The sequence below is a fragment of the Oryza sativa genome, chromosome 9 (genome assembly GCF_034140825.1).
Source record: "Oryza sativa Japonica Group chromosome 9, ASM3414082v1".
Taxonomy (NCBI): Eukaryota; Viridiplantae; Streptophyta; class Magnoliopsida; order Poales; family Poaceae; genus Oryza; species Oryza sativa.
The window spans coordinates 22,824,967-22,843,273 of NC_089043.1; the positions used below are offsets into that span (position 1 = coordinate 22,824,967).

Consider the following 18,307-nt stretch of genomic DNA (forward strand, 5'->3'; position numbering starts at 1 on the left):
TATGGGTCGGTCGCTCACGCTCACGCTCACGCCGTCACCCACGCCACGCGCGCCCCGAGATTTCGCATCCGGGCCCCCCCGCGCCGCGCGTGCCGACGCCCAAAACCCACACACACACAACACATCTCGCCTCCTCCCAAAAAATAAGCGGCCGCCTCGGCTTTCGCTGCGCCTGCGCCCACCGCAAAACGCGACCGCCATCTCCTCCTCCTCCCGCATCGCTCGGCGCGGCGGCGGCGGCGGCGGCGAGGCGCGCGTGCTCTCCGAAGTGCAGGGAGGCGGCGGGAATTGGGGAGCCCATGGTGGCGGTGGCGCGGGGCCGGCGCTGCAGGGGCGTGGTGCTGCTGCTCCTCCTCTCGTCGGTGCTCGCGCCCCTCGTCCTCTACGGCGGCTCCCCCGTCTCCGTCTCCACCCTCCCGGACTCCACCGGTACGAACGGACGAATGCCTCCCCCCCCTCTCTCTCTTCGCCGACAATGTGGGGAGATCCGTGCTTGACGGGTGGTGTTTTTGTTTTTCCTTCTCTTTTGCAGTGGCGAGCGGCGTGCTGGATCGGGATGGCGAGTACAATCTGGTGGTGGCTGCCTCCGACGTCTCCCTCACCAAAGGTGGGGGTGCCTTCCGCTGTTTATCATTTTGCATTTTTTGTACTATCCAGTAGTGCGGATTTACATTCTCACTGTTTGTCTCATATCGTGGAGGAAATGGTAGGCAGAGTAAGATTCTGTTCACGTTTTTTGTTGCGTCTAAACTGCCGATTGTTGTAGACTCTGTAATGTTAAGTTTGGGTGTGTTGGTGTTGTAGATTTGACGATTGAGAGGCTAGGCGAGCACAAGAACCGGGTGCTATCAGCAACCGAAGATTGGCAAGTGGTTGAGGCGGCGAGTAAGAATCCGGCATTCGAGAAATCCGATGCAAGTGTATCGAGGAAGGACCCAGGATCAGGGGATGCCAATGTGGTGATTACTGAAGGGAATGGTGCTGCTCAGTCGGGACGGGATGGCGTTATCTGGGAGGTTGTCAGCAGGGACAGAGGTTCAGATGGGTTTACTCAACCATGGGAGATCAACGGAGGTGAGGAGCGGGATGGTGAAAGGGTTGATAGGGTAAAGTTGGGTGTTAGTGTGGAAGAACAGAATGATGGAACAGGTGAAACAGGGGTGAACAACATTGCTGGAACGCACACTAGTGGAAACCTGAATTCATCCCTAGAAAAGGTAAAATTGATTACAGATGACCGATTGCATACTTGGCAAGGGTGATAAAGTTTCCTTTTAAGAATCATGGGTAGGGACTACTAACTAGAAAGTAAGACTTTAGACACCTTGTACCATCAACACCTCGCAGCTATACATATTTACTAGCACCTAAAATCATGCTCATTTTAGGAATCAAGTAAGTGAGTGCTGCCGAGGTGGTGCAGATTTTTCAATGGTTTTTATTTTCTTTAATGAATTTAATATTCTGTTGTTCACCTTTCTTGCATAGTTGCATGTATATTACAACTCTATACACTTGAGTAAAAATGCATTTAGATGCCCATTCTTTTTGTGATTTTCCATTTTGTCACCCTTTTCTGAAAGCTGGACTGCTTATTTGGAATAAACATATTGTTTAGTGGTGTTAACATACTGTAACTTGTGTACTCAGTTATCCACAGTCATAGTATATGTGTTCCGTCAACCACTCAACCGTCAGTGATTGTCTTTCAGGTTATGCTATGAACTAACTGTTAATTGTTCAATTGTCCAGGAAAGGAGCACTGGTAGATTGTCTGAACAAGTTACAAAAGCTATTCCCAAAGAGTCTTACACACCAACAACTAACAGTAATTCTGCTCTCCCAACAAGTGTTAGTGCTGGTCATTCCACTACTTCCCCAGACGCTACCATCCGCACAATCAAGGACCAGTTGACGAGAGCAACGACATATCTGAGCCTTGTAGCTTCTAGAGGCAATCATGGTTTTGCAAGGGAGCTTCGTGCACGGATGAGGGATATCCAAAGAGTCCTAGGTGATGCAACCAGTGGTGGCCAGCTTCCTCAGAAGTACTCTCTCTCTCTCTCTCTCTCTGTGTGTGTGTGTGTCATCATGGTGCATTATTGCTTTTGCCGTACCTTTTGTTGAAATTGGACATCTCACCCTTTTTTATTATTATGCAGTGTACTTAGCAAAATAAGAGCAATGGAGCAAACATTGGGAAAGGGAAAGAGAATTCTTGATAGTTGCTCGGGTGCTCTGAACAGGCTCCGTGCAACCCTTCACTCAACAGAGGAGCGACTCCAATCTCATAAAAAGGAAACCAACTATCTAGCACAAGTAGCAGCAAAATCTTTACCAAAAGGACTTCATTGCCTTCCGCTGCGGCTTACAAATGAGTACTACTACACCAACTCCAACAATAAAAAATTCCCACATATAGAAAAGTTGGAAGATCCAAAACTCTATCACTATGCGTTGTTCTCAGATAATGTGTTGGCTGCTGCAGTGGTTGTAAACTCCACTATTATTCATGCTAAGGTACATCATTTGACCTTTGACATTAATCTCTATGAACTAATAGTTCTTCTACCCATTTTTTGTTATATTTAACGAGATGCATACCACTTTATTTAAATGCAGAAACCAGCAGATCATGTCTTCCACATTGTCACGGATAGGCTTAACTATGCTGCAATGAAGATGTGGTTCTTGGCTAATCCCTTGGGTGAAGCAGCCATTCAGGTTCAAAACATTGAAGAGTTTACATGGCTGAATTCTACCTACAGTCCAGTTATGAAGCAGCTAGAATCACAGTCTATGATTGATTACTACTTCAAGAGTGGGCAGGCCAGGCGTGATGAAAATCCCAAGTTCCGGAACCCCAAGTACTTGTCAATGCTCAATCATCTGAGGTTTTATCTCCCTGAAATCTTCCCGAAGCTTAGCAAGGTGTTATTCCTGGATGATGACACTGTAGTACAGCAGGACTTAAGTGCGATTTGGTCCATTGATCTAAAAGGCAAGGTTAATGGTGCTGTTGAGACCTGTGGAGAGACCTTTCATAGGTTTGATAAGTACCTCAACTTCTCAAATCCTCTTATTGCCAGCAATTTTGACCCGCGTGCCTGCGGTTGGGCGTATGGCATGAATGTGTTCGATCTATCTGAGTGGAGAAGACAAAAGATTACTGACGTCTACCACAATTGGCAAAGACTGGTGAGTACTTATGAGCTTACAATCATATTTATTTGTAAAAATATTTGGAGATGGTCTCTCTGCCATCCTACTGCTCCTCCTGCACTTGAACACCAGTAGATGTAAAATATTAAGCCTCAACCAGCAGAGACCATCTTGTCAATCTCGTTGTTTGAAGAAAAGCTGTAGTGGGTCCGTTCAGCTAGTGTAATGAAAACTTGCACTTCTAACCCTGGCTGGAATTGAATTGAAAGCACCTGATCTAATGTTCCATACTTCCAACTAGGAATTGAGCATGTTATATTGTTATGCTTAGAAAAGCTGCTACAGTTAAACCGATGAACAACCTCAAATTCTCAACCGAAAATATGATTTACCATTCTGTAGTGCTGGTTTTTTTTTCTCGAACGTGCAGGAGAGATGTAGTGTTGGTTTGTCCTATTGTTCTGCTGTTTATTTCACTTATTGATATCTGATTTCTGCAGAACGAAAATAGGATATTGTGGAAGCTAGGTACTCTTCCTGCTGGTCTCGTAACATTTTGGAACCGTACCTTCCCTCTTCATCACTCCTGGCATCAGTTGGGACTTGGGTACAACCCAAACATCAATGAGAAGGATATCCGGAGGGCATCTGTCATACACTACAATGGTAATCTGAAACCCTGGCTTGAGATTGGATTGTCCAGATATCGCAAATACTGGTCAAAATACGTCGATTTCGATCAAGTCTTCCTACGGGACTGCAATATAAATCCCTGAATGACAGAGTGTTGTATTATCCAATTATTTTCTTTTCACCTGGTAGATTAATTCTTTACGCTCTAGGTTTTATTTAAGCTGTCTAGAGCGATATTCTTTTATCTGGGCTCTTCTCTCTTGTAAAGGTTCCAGCAAGTTAGTGGTAGGCTTTAGATCAGAGACATGTTCAATCACAGATCACGAAAGCTGCATCACATTTTGTAGTCACTAATGTTAATATAGTAAATTATTTGATTGTATTATTCCTATGGAAGAGTATTTAGGAGTACCTTTATTAATCTTATGTGGCTCCAGTATTTCAGGTATACTACTTGGTCATTTGTTCACTTGAAAGCCATTTATTAATCTGAACAAAACCAATATTTGCTGACTCGAACACGAATGCATATACATGCCCGATCTCTCTTGAATTGATGTACACTACAAATGCATACATCAGTGCAGCTTTTTTCCTTCAGTAACATGATGATAGTAATACATACATTACTGAAAGAACAAATGCTGTAAGATTAACAGCAGCATCTTTAACACCAATGGAAGAGTTTCCAAATTACATGGCATTCAATCCAGAAAATCACCAGCTCTGTCACAGCACGACACTGCAGTGTGGGAGAAAAAACTATCCACTGTGCCGTCGTTGGGGGCGATGGCTCGGCTGCGACCTCGCCGCCGGCCACCGCTTGGTCCCAAGAACAATGCAGCGTTTGTTCCTTCTTCCTTCTTGGCGGCGGCGTCCTAGCTCTGCACCGCCGTTAAGCAACAGCCGTTCCGGATTCCATGGACAGATCAGATCAAATTCGTTATTATCTCCATCTCAAGAAAAAAAAATCTTGAGAGCTATATATATATCGCATCGCTCTTGCAGTACATTTTTCCATCCGTTTGCAATGGCGAGAATACTCCTAGCGTTCGCCGGCGACGCCGCGTCGGCGGCGATGGCGACGGCGACCGGCCTCGGGCGGCCGTGGTTCATGGCGTTGTGCATGGTGGTGGTTTGCTCGTTGACCGTCTCGTTCGCCGTCTTCCTCTGCGGCCACAGCTCCGGCGTCCACGACGGCGATCTCCTCAGGAAGAAGAAGCCTATGAAACCACCGCCGCCTTCATCCAAGAAGAAGAAGGTGTCCACGTCGATGTCCGGCACGGTGGTCGACACGACGGGCATGTATACGGCGGCGTACGGCGTCGCCGTCGTCGGTGGACACGGTGGCCATGGCGGCGGCGGGTGCGGTGGCGGCGGCGGCGGCGGTGGTGGAGGCGGTTGCTGCGGCGGCGGCGGTGGCTGTGGTGGTGGTGGTGGTGGCGGCGGCGGCGGCGGCTGTTAGACTTGCCGGATCTTGCGATGGCTTTGCATGGACAGTGATGGCTGCTTGGTCATTGTAAGGTAGTCTTGTGATCTCTCCTGTGTTTGGCCTGATGTTAATCTTAGGAAATTTTTGTTACAAATATTTGTGTCAGTTTGTAGAGATTTTGATCAATGCTAATGGATTTTGACATCTTGTCATCTGTTCATGAGGTCAACAAAAAACAGAATCCTTGTGTAAACTAGGGGCTTAGGGGTTTGTAGTTCTGAATGTGTTCATGAGGTCAACAAAAAACAGAATGCTTGTGTAGGGGCTTAGGGATTTGTAGTTCTGAATGTGTTCGCTAGATTGTGACTTTTAAGTGCTTTACAGTTTGTCGTCAGGATATTTCAAAATGTGACAAATCAGACTTTATCGCTCGTTGAAATACTCACAAATATTCTCGCAAAAAAAAAAGAGAATATACTACAATCATAAGATAATTTAATAGTTAGGTACTAGATAGACTATCATTGTAGTATGCACTTGCAGTCAACAGTAAACAGCTTTAGTCAATTCGATCGCCCATTTGCCCACACCATTTGTTTCCCTAATATGTCAAACTCAATGCCACTACGAATCAATTGTACTCCAGTGCCAGATTCATAATCAGTGCACAAAGCAGAGACAAAAAGCCTTCACTGGATCACCTCTGCCTTAAATATCGCCTCAATACTTTGAACGACGACGAGCATGTTGAACATGCAGGCACTGCACATGGCAAGCAGGATTCAGTAGGTGAAATTTCGACGACGACGATGATTAATTTTCTAATTTCGAAGCGAACTCTGCTTCATTTAAAAAAACGCTGCACATGGCGGTCAGTGAAGGTAATTCAGAAGGTGAAATTTCGTCTGCAGTGTTGTTCTCTGAATTGTAGAATAATTTTCTCCTTCCAAAGCTTTGCTCCAGTTCATTCAGGATTATCGTACTTTGCAAGTGACTGTTCTTTACTCAATGTCCAAATCACTTTTCTAAGACCACGTTTCAGGCTATTGCTGCAAATGCAGAATGAACATTTTGGGTATAAAGCTGTCCAAAAATTCATCCTAAAATTTGCACACAGTTTTGCCACATCCTCTGAATCTGTAGATGTAAAGTCGTGTGCAGCAAAATAGCAAATTGAATGGCATACTCTGAATCTGACGAGTGAGTGAAAGCTGCAGTAGTCAAGCACGCAGACTTGCAGTCTAACCAGTTTCAGCCTTTCAGGTTTTGCTGATGCCAATAAAACACCTACCTGTTCCTTGCATTCTGACAAAATTTTCTCTGAACTGATCAACAACGAAATCCTTGAACTCCACTTGATCTGTCTAGTACTCCCTCCGTTTCAAAATGTTTGACACCGCTGATTTTTTATCACATGTTTTACCGTTCGTCTTATTCAAAAACTTTTGTGAAATATGTAAAATTATATACCTACATAAAAATATATTTAACAATGAATCAAATGATATGAAAAGAATTAATAAGGTTAAATATATGCTAAAAAGTCAACGGCGTCAAACATTTCGAAACGGGAGTATTAGTATTTCTCTCGTTCCTTCGTAACTTAATCGTTAAGAAATCAGCAGCAGGTTCAGCACTCGGTCGCCATCACTCCATCAGAAAAATGATCACGATTGAATATGTTAAACCACTACTACTAAGCAAGCCAATCGGCGATTTGATTGCTTAGCTCAAAGTACGCTCAACTAACCGGGAAACCTACACCGTATTGACCCGGCCAAAATCTAGCCGTCTATACATCAATTTATCAGAATAAATTTATTCACATGATTAATTCTCAGAATATTTTGCTTAATTCTTAGAGCGATTCGTGCACAAATTCGTTGAAGTGCAAAGTCAAATGCAGAATCACACATGCAATTTGGCTTTTTTTTTTTGAAGAAAGGAGACGTCGTGAGACCGGTTCTTCCGACGCCGGCCGGGCGGTGTCATCAGAGATGATCTGGGCCGTCCATTTCTGATCCGACGGCTGGTGGCGGCGAGGCGAACGAACACCACCCGCGCTAAGCAAAAGCAAAACCCGTCTCGTTGCGCGCGGCCGCGTCACGCCGTCGCGCGCGCGAGCGCGTGGCGCGCGTGGACGTCACGTCACCGAGCCGACCCCGGACGAACACCCCACCCGCCGCGGCTATAAAATCGAATCCGGTGGGCTTTTCGCTTCACCTCACCACGGGGAAAGCGAGAGCGAGAGAGAGATGAGCCCGGCGGCGGAGATGGGAGCACCTTGGCCGGTGGAGTTCATGGGCGCGGCGGAGGGCGGGTTCGGCGGGGAGGCGGTCTACTGCGCCGTCATCCTGTGGCTGTCCGTCGTGGCGTGGATCATCTTCACCTCCGTCGGCGACGGCGACGAGGGCGGCGGCCGCGGCTCGCGCCGCCGCCGCCGCCGCCGCAGCAGCCCGGTGTTCGTCGGCGCCGCCGGCATCTGCGACGGCACCGGCCCCGGGTGCAGCGGCGGGTTCGGCCCCTGCGGCACCTGCGTCGACTAGCGTCGCGATGTCGCGAGGCGAGTACTAGTAGCCTTTTAGCTCTAGCTGATGCTGCTGCGAGCCATGGGGATTTTGATTAGGTGTGTGTGAGATCATCAGCTCCCCTTTGTGAAGGCAATAAGAGGGAGCTCGCGTCCAATCCTTTGCTTTAGCCGCTGCAGTAATCAAGCTCTAAGCTTTCTCCTTTTTTTTCTCCCAAATCGATCGATCCTATGTAAATTTCTTGAAATCTTGATCTTTGATGCTCTTGCTTTGAACTCGCGATCATATGTAAATTGATCGATCAAGCTGATGTGCTCTTGGTGTTCTTGAGTATTAGCATGGAAGCTCATCAGTTCCTCTTCGATCAATCCTATGTAAATTCCTTGAAACCTTAATCTTAATGTTCTCTTCCTCACTTGATGCTCGTGCTTTCAACTTGCAATTCTATGTAAATTGATCGATCAAGTAGATGTTCTTGGTGTTCTTGAGTATTATTATAGCATGAAAGTTCATCAGCTCTCCTGAGCTTGTGAACCAATTTGTGTTTTGTTTGTTATCGATTAGTTTGATCATGGCATGTTCAGATTGGTCTGCCACTTTCAGGTGGCAAAGCACACAACTGATGCAGCAAATATCTATCTCCAATATATCATTTTCAAGTGTGCAATTCGGAGTTGGGAGTTAGTTGGGGGGTAGGCAACTTTATTAGTAGATGAGCAGCTGAGCTCCCCTCTCGTAGTCTGAAGCGACTGCAAAGGTGCAAAGCCGAGCTAACACGCCAACGCACGCAATTCAGGGGAGCAACCCAATCAACTCCCGGAGTCAAAAAACTGGAGCTGCACACTGGATTCTGCGGCTGCAAACTTCTTGATTTTCTTGCCTATTTTTCCAATCTATGTACAAAATCAGCCGTGAGTAACAGTGTGAGGAGTGGAATTCTGCAACGTGTATGATCAACTGCACAGCATAAATTGCTTAATTAAAACGTGTGTGGGGTCAGCTCCGACAAAAATTAGCACATAGAGTGGATATTCTGGGCTAATACTATTTACTTCATCCGTCCCAAAATTTAACTATTTTTAGACGATACGGTCTACAAGATGCTACTTTAACCAACAATTACCCCATAAAAATAAGATATTCTAAATAAAAAGAGTTACATATTATGATAGTTTTTTTAATAATAAATCTATAAACATCAATTTTATATTATTGATCTTTTTTTTATTAATAGTCAAAGTTTAAAATGTTTGGCTTATCACTATGCTAAAAATGCTTATATTTTAGGATGGAAGGAGTATTTTTTTCGCTAAGTGCATAATTTAGAAAATAAATTAGTATATGATTAGTAAAGCTACGGCTAATAAGCTATGGAAAAATAAACAAAAGAAATGATATAAGGATAGGATTGGCTGGGTTAAAAAAACAAAACGATGAAAAATCACCTAACTGAAAATTACTAATTTTAGATGCCATTTACAATAAAAAGAAGAAGGGTAAAATATAGGCAGACGTATGGCCCGGATCCATGCGAAGATTCATGACCCGATAAAAAATCAATGTAGAAAATAAATTAATGAAAAACAATGCAGACTAGGGGTGGATAGCGAGCCGGCTCGGCTCGGTCTAGCTCGTTATCCTAACGAGCTAGAAACCCAGCTCGGCTCGGCTCGTTTGAAAGCTCGAGCCAGCTCGTTAGACTCGCGAGCCAATCCAACAAGACAGCAAGCTCCGGAGGAGGGGACCTGTGAGTGCAACCTACGCCTTCTCTGGCAGCGGTGGCGGCGGCCCTAGCGCCGGCTGGGGAAGTGCGGCTGGTGGCGGCTGCGGCTGGGGAAGTGCAACGGCAGCGGCGACTCTAGCGGCGGTGGCCCTAGCGGCGGTGGCCTAGTGCCTGCTGGGGAAGTGCAGTGGCGGTTGGGGAAGTGCGGCTGGCGGCGGCAGCAGGGGTGACGGCCCTAGCGGCTTGCGGCAGCGGCGACGCGAGCGCCTGGCGACAGCGGCGGCGCGAGCGCCTGGCGACGGCGTCGGCGCAGTCTTGTGCGGCGAAGCGATGCGGATGTGCGGTCTCGACTCTCGTCTCGTACTCTTGTGTGGTGCGGTGGTCGACGGATGAGGAATAGGAGTGACCGAGTGAGGAGACCAAGAGAGGACTAGGGTTTTGCTTTTGCTGTTGTCTTGGGCTTGGGCCTTTGCTATTGTATTGGGTTGGGCCTTTGTGGTTGTCTAATGAAGTCCTGGCTCGTTAAGGCTCGCGAGCTGGCTCGAGTCGGCTCGTTATCCCTAACGAGCTAAAATGCCAGCTCAGCTCGTTAAGAAAATCAAATAAGCCGAGCCGAGTCTGTCACGAGCCGAGCGAGCTAACCTGTCCACCCTAATGTAGACTATGTTTGTTCTCTTAGTTTGGAGAAAGTTTTGTAGTGCACGTGAAACGAGAAAACTCAATGCACATAATTAATTAACTATTATAGATTTAAAAATAAATTATTTTTAAACAACTTATATGTAAGAAACTTTTATATAAAATTATACCATTTATCAATTCGAAAAGTATGCTAACGTACAACGAGAAATTTGAAGTTTGAAATTGTTGAGAAAAACAGCCCTCAATATAAAACTAAGCTTCAAAATCAAATTTCCGGTGACAAATCCTTAGACAAAATTAAATAGACAAATCCATACATGCACTAGACATGTTTGAAGTGTGAACACAGGTGAGTTGAGTTGAGTGGCAAACCACAGAGCCCAAAGGGGATTAACACCACCACCATTTCACAAAGAAAAGGATAATAATAATAATAATAATAATAATAATAATAATAATAATAATAATAATAATAATAATAATAATAATAATAATAATAATAATAATAATAAACACAAAAACAAATCCATCACCCAAACCCAAGTGAAGAGAAGCAGCAAAGAGAGAGCTTTTCCATCCCCAAATCCCCTCCTCCTCCTCAAACCCTAGCTAAGCTCCGCTCGCAGCAGCCATGGATCCCACCAAATCCAGCACGCCGCCGCCGGTGATGGGCGCGCCCGTCGGCTTCCCGCCTGGCGCGTACCCTCCGCCTCCCCCCGCCGGCGCCGCCGCCGCCGCCTACGCGCAGCAGCTCTACGCGCCCCCCGCCGCCGCGGCGGCGCAGCAGGCGGCGGCGGCGCAGCAGCAGCTGCAGATGTTCTGGGCGGAGCAGTACCGCGAGATCGAGGCCACCACCGACTTCAAGAACCACAACCTCCCCCTGGCCCGCATCAAGAAGATCATGAAGGCCGACGAGGACGTCCGCATGATCGCCGCCGAGGCCCCCGTCGTGTTCGCCCGCGCCTGCGAGATGTTCATCCTCGAGCTCACCCACCGCGGCTGGGCGCACGCCGAGGAGAACAAGCGCCGTACGCTGCAGAAGTCCGACATTGCCGCCGCCATCGCGCGCACCGAGGTGTTCGACTTCCTCGTCGACATCGTGCCCCGCGACGACGCCAAGGACGCCGACGCCGCCGCGGCCGCGGCGGCGGCCGGCATCCCCCGCCCCGCCGCCGGTGTGCCGGCCACCGATCCGCTCGCCTACTACTATGTGCCCCAGCAGTAATGTATCTGATTAACCCCTTTCAAGCCTTTTCTAAGCGAAGGATGTGTTGTTGTTTGTTGTTGCTGTTGCTGTTCTTGTTGTTGTTGTTGCCGCGTAATAAGATATGTTGATAATTTATGGCTTCCCCTGAGCTTAAAGAATTTGAGCTTTTGGTTCTAGAATCTGGGTAAAATTGTTGTAATGGGGAAGACTGTATGACTGTATTTGTAGTGCATGTCTTAACTTGTCGGATAGTGTAATCCGATAATTATTATGCGGTTAGCTGGTTACCTCTCATGATTACTGTGCTCATGTGCTGTGCAATTTATGTTCTTTGTTTTGGATGTACAATGCTGTAACCAGAATTTGGTTGTGTAAGGAAACTATTAAAGGTTGTGCGAGGGCAGTGTGGCTATCGCTGCATTTTAGCTTACAAGTCCCTCGTATGCAGTAAGGTTTATGTGTTCAAAGCCAAATGCGGAAGCTTTTCGTCAATGAAGTTGACACACTTAACTTAAGTGCCTTATAGGTTTTTGCTATTATTGATGTGGTTGACATACTTGGTTGATTTGGTTTGTCATTGACAATTTAGCTCTTGTGTTTGGTTTCAAGGAAGGTTCTTTTTTTTGTCAAAACATGAAGAAACAAAATATCAAATATTGCCTCTCCAATCTTATACACCCTCCACCCACAAATATAAAGAATCTAGGTTGTTTAGAAGAGTTTAATGTTCAGGTGAAATTACTTTGATGCCCCTGGGTGTTTACTTGATTGGGAAAGATCATTCCTAGTGATGCAACTACTAGTAAGTAATAAATCCAAAATCCCTTATATTCGTGGATAAATTTTGAATCCCAAAATCCCTTATATTTGTGGACGGAGTGAGTATATAGTTACTAAACAATAGTTCCGCATTTCTAATTTTTCACCTATGGTTGTATGGGTTTGCAGAATTATGCAGTTTTCTTTTTGCTATTGTTTCGTAGGGCATAAAGAAGGTAATTAATTCGGTTCTTATTTATTTCCTTTACGCTTCTGTATTTTCAGTCCTCAGTGTGTAGAGTTTAAAGTAGTGATGTCATGTGTAAGTATGGATTTTCTTTTACCACTGAATCCCTCATGCGAACTTGGATATGTGGTCCTTTTCTGCACAGTTAGTTTATCAACACTTCTTGGTTATGTAATTTGCAGCTACTCATGTGGAACAACCAGCACTACAAACATGCATTTGCAGTACACATCATTCATCTTAAACTGCTTTACCTATTGGGTTTGCTGATAATTATGGCTTTAAAGTTAGCAATGCCCATTTCATACTGTAACGGTTATTTGCTTCTGAAATCATATTGAAATGTGGCATGTTATGCTTCAGAACATCATTGTTACGTTCCAATTTGTTCATGTGACTTTCATCCTGTTCTATGTGGATCATCTACCCAGGCAGGAGCATTCCATGATACTGCTTGCATTTGATATTTGGAAAAGCTTTTGCTTTTAGCATTTGTTTTCCTCTCTTTGGAATAGCTTCCTCTGACCCAGTATCTGTATATTATTGGACTGCAGTTTATACCTTGTTTCTTCTGATTTTATTGGCTGAGACTATGCTCTTCCTGGAATGAAATGACAAGTAGTTATTACCTCTGAAGGAAAAAGTACACCAGTGGTCTCTCAACTTGTCATCGAGTTACAGAATCATCCCCCAACCGCAAAACCAGATATCCGGCGTCCGTCATTCGGTGGTTTTGACCCTAGTTTTATTCGACGTGGCGGCTGAGTCAGCGTGGGCCCCACCTATCAGGATGCCACGTGCCACCCTCTCTCTCCTTCCCCTCCTTTCACTTCCTCTCTCTCTCTCGCTCGCTTTTCTCCTCTACCAGGCCAGCCGGCGGGTCGTAAGGTCGCCGGGGCGAGAAGGGAGAGGAGAAGGCCCGACGGCTGGCGACAGGCGACGAGGCGGCGGCGGCGACGCGGGAGCAGGCCGGTTGGGGAGGAGGCCGGCGACACAGAGGCCATAGGCCGTGCGGGCCGCCGCCAGGGACATCTCCACGGCCGCCGTCGTCTGGGCGCTCACGCACGTCGTCCAGCACGGCGACACCATCCTGCTCCTCGCCGTCATGCTGCTGCCGCACAGGGCACAACTCTGGTATACATGGCCATGCCTTCCTCTTGAACAGCTTGCCAATTTACAATGCCATTTTTATACTGTATGATTGAGCTCTTTGGATTTGTCTTCATGGATGAACTTTCACTAGTTCAATTACAGTTCTTTTCCTCTCGTTTTCAGGCAAGAAGTCCTGGGAGTTTCCGCTCTTTGCAGGGGGTTGTGCGAGCGGCCACAGGAGCGTGTTGATTCAGAATTCGGATGTCGCTTATTTGTGTAATCAAATGATGCTAAAACTTCGTGATTTTTATGATCCGAGCAAGGTACAAAAAGGAGCGCTGTTGTGTTTTTTCAGTTCAATATTCCAGCACAAGCACAAGCACAACAAAAGCACGATGGCAGTGGTGGGAGACGGCGGGGCGGTGGCCGTCATCGAGCGGCGGCGCCTGGGCTTGTTTTGGACGGGGGAGGGCCGGCGCGGGTAAGCGGTCGGAGGGAGGGAGGTGAGGAGGCGGACGGAGGGAGGGAGGGAGGCGGCCAGGCGGGCGGGGAGGACGGGATGATGCGGCGGAGGAGGGAGCGGAGGAAATCGGAGCCGGAGCCGCCGCCACCCCAGCGTCGGCTGCCATCGCCACCCCAGCATCGGCCGCCGCCGCTGGCTGCCCTCCCTCTCTCTCCCGCCTCGCGTCCGCGGTAGGAGGAGCCGTCGTCTCCCCTTCTCCCGCGTCGGCCATCGCCGGCCGCCGCCACCCCAACATCGGTCGCCCTCCCATCCACCTCGCGCCCGTGCTAGGAGGAGCCATCGTCTCACCTTCTCCCGCGTCGGCCGCCCCGCCGCCGGCCGCCCTCCCTCTCTCTCGCCTCGCGCCCGCGGGTTCGGCCTGACCTAAGGAGTAACCTAGTAGAGAGAGGAGGAGAGATGGGAAAAAGGAGTGATGACGTGGACACACTGACATGTGGGCCTCATGCTGACTCAGCAGCCACGTAGGATAAAACCGGGATCAAAACCGCCGAGGGAACTAGTGTGACCGGTTTTGTATAGTTAAGGGATCTCGCATATTCGGTTTTGCGGTTCGAGGACGTTTTTTATCCCGATGACAAGTTGAGGGACCTTCGGTGTACTTTTTCCTTCCCCTGAAACAATGGAAAAGATGGTAGATAGCCCATCTGGATGGGCCGCAGAGTATGCTTGTTGCTGCATGACATGGGCTTCTGAAATCTGAAATGTTCTATGGCCCTTTTGCTTTCGCGTTTTCGTGGTGAAATGGGACGAGAAAACTGGGCAAACATTCAGAATCATCTCCAGCCTACAATGTACTCTCTCCCATAATACAAGTGTCTCTATGATTCAAAATTTGTCCTACAATATAAACATTTCCAGCATGAAATCCATACATTAATTTTCAGCTAATCAGATGCTTGGAGGGAAAAATCTAAGCGATTCAATATGCAAAAATTGATCACTGAAGTAACTGAAAGAGAATATCTCGTTTTAACATTAGTGCTAGTATTTATTAAACAACTAAAAAATTGTTTATATTTTAGTACAAATCGAGTAGTAGCAGTAGCAGACGTCAGTGAAGATCGTGTTCCGATCACCTGAGAAACCGTCAGGTGGTTTGTCTGTGCCGTCCAGCCGATCAGAATTCGGAGATCCGCCGTCGTTTCTTTCCTGAAATCTGCAAGTCCCAGCAGCAGCAGCAGCAGAGCAAGAGCAATGGCGTGCAGGGAGTTTGATACTTTGATGCACTAGCTAGCTACTAGGCGTTCGTTCCATGTCGCTCTCACGCCGTGCGAATGTGCCATGATCCTGCATGCATCATCGCCAAGATTATATTCCTCACATTTTTTCTTCCTATCGCTCCTAGTCGTCTGTTTGGGAGCTTAAAATTATGAAAAGCAGCTGCTGAGAAGCTAGCTGGTGAGAATCTGAAGAATTTGAGTTCTAGTTCATTCTCCAGATTCTACAATTACAGATTCTTATAATTTAGGTAAAAAGCTGGACTGTTTGGGAGCTTCTGTCAGCCGGAGATTCTGTGAGAAGCTGCAGCTGCTAGAAGCTTCCCCAAACAGACCCCTAGTTGTACTCCAGCTGATCGATTCACTCTATTTTATATGCACCTTGCTCTCTAGCTTATCAAACGTAGCCAAGACTTGAATTTTAAAGCTTAAATTGATTTTGATGTTCTTTTCATCGTAATTCACTTACCGACCTTAGTCGGCATTTGAATTTTTAAAAATAATTTTTAGAGCTGATTTTGATTTTTTTTTCAGCGGAATTTATTTTCACGTATGTAAAAGTTTTACCTATAAATTATTAATTTTCAGCGGAGTAAGCATTAGTGTTATGGGTTATAATCATCTGGTATGCTTAAAATCTCTTTACTTGGACTTAGTTGGGACAATTGCTAATGCATTCTCGTGCCCATCTCTATAAATACGGCCTGCTAGCTTTGCTCTTGTATCTGCACACAAGAACTAGCTGCAAAGTCCTCAAGGCGAACGGCCTCCATCTTCTCCTTCCAGCTCCTCCCATGGCGTCCCTCGTCGCCATCGCCATCGCCATGGCTCTCATGGTGCAGAGGATATCCCAGCCATGGCTGAAATTAACTTGACGCATATCATCTCATCATCACTTGCATTTCAACTTCTGGATTGTGCAGACATGTTTAGCTGATGCAGTAAACGTTGCCTGTTTGAATTGGTCCTTGATCAGGTGGTTCAACCTGGCCGGCAGATGACTGCCTTTGCTGCTCGGACGTCGCCGGCGGCGGCGGCGGAGGCGTTCTGGCGTGCCGCCATGCCCGGCGCTCCCATGCCGGACGCCATCGTCGAGCTCCTCCACCATGGTGAATCCGTGAACTTAATTGTGTACACTACTTTAAATGATACTAGTATTAGTGATGGTCACTACTAGAAAACAAGTTTTTGCAGGCAGCTAGTAAATATTTCGCCGGTAGGCTAAGGCCTGCGAAAGTCGTTGATTTTTGCAGGCGGAGCCTCTATCCGCTTGCGCAGACGGCATCCTTGTATCACCCACTTGCAAAAAGTTTTTGGGGGCAAAAAAGAAAAAGATTAAAAAAAAAGCAATTTCCACTACATGCAAAGCATCCTATTCAAATCAAAATCAGATTCATTCAACAAAGAAACAACATCGAACAGGCAGCTACAATCAGATGCACTAGAATAAACACTATAAGCTGACATGTAAGATCCTCACATATATGAATGCTTTTGCTGTTATATATCTATTTTTTTAACGACGGTTATATATCTAATTAACTAACTATACTATAAACTTATCTTTTGTTTTTTGCTTTTATCTTTTATAATATCCGTTGCAACGCACGAATCTTTAGCTACTGATCATAAAATGAACAGAAATAAGAGATTATGTTTTTATACGTGGGAGCCTCTCTTACATGCGTAGCTGCATGCGTGCATGCAGAGCACGGCGTTGCTAGCGCCGGCGGCAAGGCCAACGGCGGCGGCGACGGTCCACCGCCGCCGATGAACTTCAACTACGACGACTACAGGGCCCTGCCTCGGAGCGACGCCCCTTCCCCGGATGCATTGAACCGCGTCGCCGCCGTACAGAACGCCGACGAGAACGGCGTGTCCTCGCCGCCGCCGCCGCCGCCGACGGTGTTCTTCCTCGAGGACGCCGTGCGCGTCGGCGAGAGCCTGCCCCTACCGCGACCGGCGGCCGACGCAACCGCCGCCGGCGCAGCGGCGGCCACGGCGTTGCCGCCGCTGCGGCTGTACACCGTCCGGTCGGTGAGGGCAATCGAGGGGTCCAGCTTCGTCGTGTGCCGCGGCGAGACCACGGCGGGCGCCGGCGTGTACGGGTGCCGCGATGCCGCCACCGGCCCGGCGAGGGCGTACGCGGTGGACGCGGCCGGCGGCGGCGGCGGGGACGCGGTGATCGCCGCCGTCGTGTGCCACGCCGACACGTCCCGCTGGGACCCGGACCACGCCGCGTTCCGGCTGCTCGGCGTCAGGCCCGGCGGCGCCGCCGTCTGCCGCGCCGTCGCCGACGCGCACATCCTCCCGACGAACAAGGATTGAGTACTTCTCGCCATGATCGAGGACTCCTCGATCGATCTTAATCTTATTGCCATGCATAATTAGTGTGTTAATTACGTGCTTAATTGTATGTGTGAAGTGTGCATTAGTCACAGTTTGTAATGTAATAATGTTTCGCTTGTTCGACTGTATGATCTCGAGTTGGGTGATATATACGTTGATAAAATAAAGGAAAAAGTTTGTGTTGGTTCATATGCACGATCACTTCTCTCTGATTTGCATGGGAGATCACTTGTTTTTTACATATATCCTGAGCTGTGCTAGGATTGTTCAAGAATTCGTGCTAACACTCCTCTTCGCCGAAATTTCGGCAAAAGGACAAGATATGATCAAATTTTGATTTCTGATCCCTGGTTGACAACCAAAAATTTGATCAAATTTCATTTGAAGTTAAAACTCCTTGTTTTTTTCATTTTGGTTGGAATTTGGTGCAAATTTTGTATATTCTCTTCCTTCTACTACCACTAAGGTCTGAAAAAATTACAGACCAAATTACATGTCCTTACTCTTGGTGTGACCCCTTTCTACATCTATTTGGACCGAACAACTAGCACACTATATAAAATGTAATCCACCAATCCACAAACATATATATTCTACACTATCGACCACTCATCTTATCATGAACTTGAGGGTCAATTAGTACATCAGTGGTGGAATAACAATAAACACGAACATAAAACATGATAATTTATATAAAAAAACCTCCTCGATATAAGAAAAAAAATCCACATGACTAAATAGTCCACACCAAACTTCCATTATAATCAACAACACTAAAAAAAATCTTCTCTAC

General features: G+C 46.9%; 5 protein-coding genes across 5 annotated transcripts; all 5 read left to right on the plus strand.

Moving 5' to 3' along the window:
* The first annotated feature begins 128 nt into the window (after nucleotides 1–128).
* LOC4347389 (probable galacturonosyltransferase 4) lies at nucleotides 129–4,180 on the plus strand. Its single transcript, XM_015756445.3, has 7 exons — nucleotides 129–429; nucleotides 533–607; nucleotides 805–1,217; nucleotides 1,753–2,048; nucleotides 2,163–2,520; nucleotides 2,623–3,198; nucleotides 3,663–4,180. Exons 1-7 carry the CDS (start codon nucleotides 300–302, stop codon nucleotides 3,936–3,938), a joined length of 2,124 nt encoding a protein of 707 aa, XP_015611931.1. The 5' UTR covers nucleotides 129–299; the 3' UTR covers nucleotides 3,939–4,180.
* Nucleotides 4,181–4,814: 634 nt separating this feature from the next.
* LOC112936368 (glycine-rich protein DOT1) lies at nucleotides 4,815–5,585 on the plus strand. Its single transcript, XM_026020182.2, has one exon. It carries the CDS (start codon nucleotides 4,826–4,828, stop codon nucleotides 5,258–5,260), a length of 435 nt encoding a protein of 144 aa, XP_025875967.2. The 5' UTR covers nucleotides 4,815–4,825; the 3' UTR covers nucleotides 5,261–5,585.
* Nucleotides 5,586–7,448: 1,863 nt separating this feature from the next.
* Nucleotides 7,449–8,170, plus strand: LOC4347390 (uncharacterized). Its single transcript, XM_015756446.3, has one exon. It carries the CDS (start codon nucleotides 7,483–7,485, stop codon nucleotides 7,771–7,773), a length of 291 nt encoding a protein of 96 aa, XP_015611932.1. The 5' UTR covers nucleotides 7,449–7,482; the 3' UTR covers nucleotides 7,774–8,170.
* Nucleotides 8,171–10,675: 2,505 nt separating this feature from the next.
* Nucleotides 10,676–11,621, plus strand: LOC4347391 (nuclear transcription factor Y subunit C-6-like). The gene has a single exon (XM_015756447.3). The coding sequence runs from the start codon at nucleotides 10,752–10,754 to the stop codon at nucleotides 11,343–11,345; it is 594 nt and encodes a 197-aa protein (XP_015611933.1). The 5' UTR covers nucleotides 10,676–10,751; the 3' UTR covers nucleotides 11,346–11,621.
* A 4,225-nt stretch (nucleotides 11,622–15,846) lies between these two features.
* On the plus strand, nucleotides 15,847–17,703 carry LOC136351806 (BURP domain-containing protein 15). The gene is made up of 3 exons (XM_066304163.1): nucleotides 15,847–16,001; nucleotides 16,142–16,274; nucleotides 16,874–17,703. Exons 1-3 carry the CDS (start codon nucleotides 15,960–15,962, stop codon nucleotides 17,491–17,493), a joined length of 795 nt encoding a protein of 264 aa, XP_066160260.1. The 5' UTR covers nucleotides 15,847–15,959; the 3' UTR covers nucleotides 17,494–17,703.
* The last annotated feature ends 604 nt before the right edge of the window (nucleotides 17,704–18,307 follow it).

What these genes read in the sequence shown, in the direction of transcription:
- LOC4347390 (XM_015756446.3), top strand. Translation starts at nt 7,483, where the DNA reads ATGAGCCCGGCGGCGGAGATGGGAGCACCTTGGCCGGTGGAGTTCATG.
- LOC4347389 (XM_015756445.3), top strand. Translation starts at nt 300, where the DNA reads ATGGTGGCGGTGGCGCGGGGCCGGCGCTGCAGGGGCGTGGTGCTGCTG. An exon ending in CACCCTCCCGGACTCCACCG is followed by an intron (nt 430 to 532) that starts GTACGAACGGAC and finishes TCTCTTTTGCAG; the next exon opens with TGGCGAGCGGCGTGCTGGAT. An exon ending in GGTGGCCAGCTTCCTCAGAA is followed by an intron (nt 2,049 to 2,162) that starts GTACTCTCTCTC and finishes ATTATTATGCAG; the next exon opens with TGTACTTAGCAAAATAAGAG.
- LOC112936368 (XM_026020182.2), top strand. Translation starts at nt 4,826, where the DNA reads ATGGCGAGAATACTCCTAGCGTTCGCCGGCGACGCCGCGTCGGCGGCG.
- LOC4347391 (XM_015756447.3), top strand. Translation starts at nt 10,752, where the DNA reads ATGGATCCCACCAAATCCAGCACGCCGCCGCCGGTGATGGGCGCGCCC.
- LOC136351806 (XM_066304163.1), top strand. Translation starts at nt 15,960, where the DNA reads ATGGCGTCCCTCGTCGCCATCGCCATCGCCATGGCTCTCATG. An exon ending in CCATCGCCATGGCTCTCATG is followed by an intron (nt 16,002 to 16,141) that starts GTGCAGAGGATA and finishes GTCCTTGATCAG; the next exon opens with GTGGTTCAACCTGGCCGGCA. An exon ending in CGTCGAGCTCCTCCACCATG is followed by an intron (nt 16,275 to 16,873) that starts GTGAATCCGTGA and finishes GCGTGCATGCAG; the next exon opens with AGCACGGCGTTGCTAGCGCC.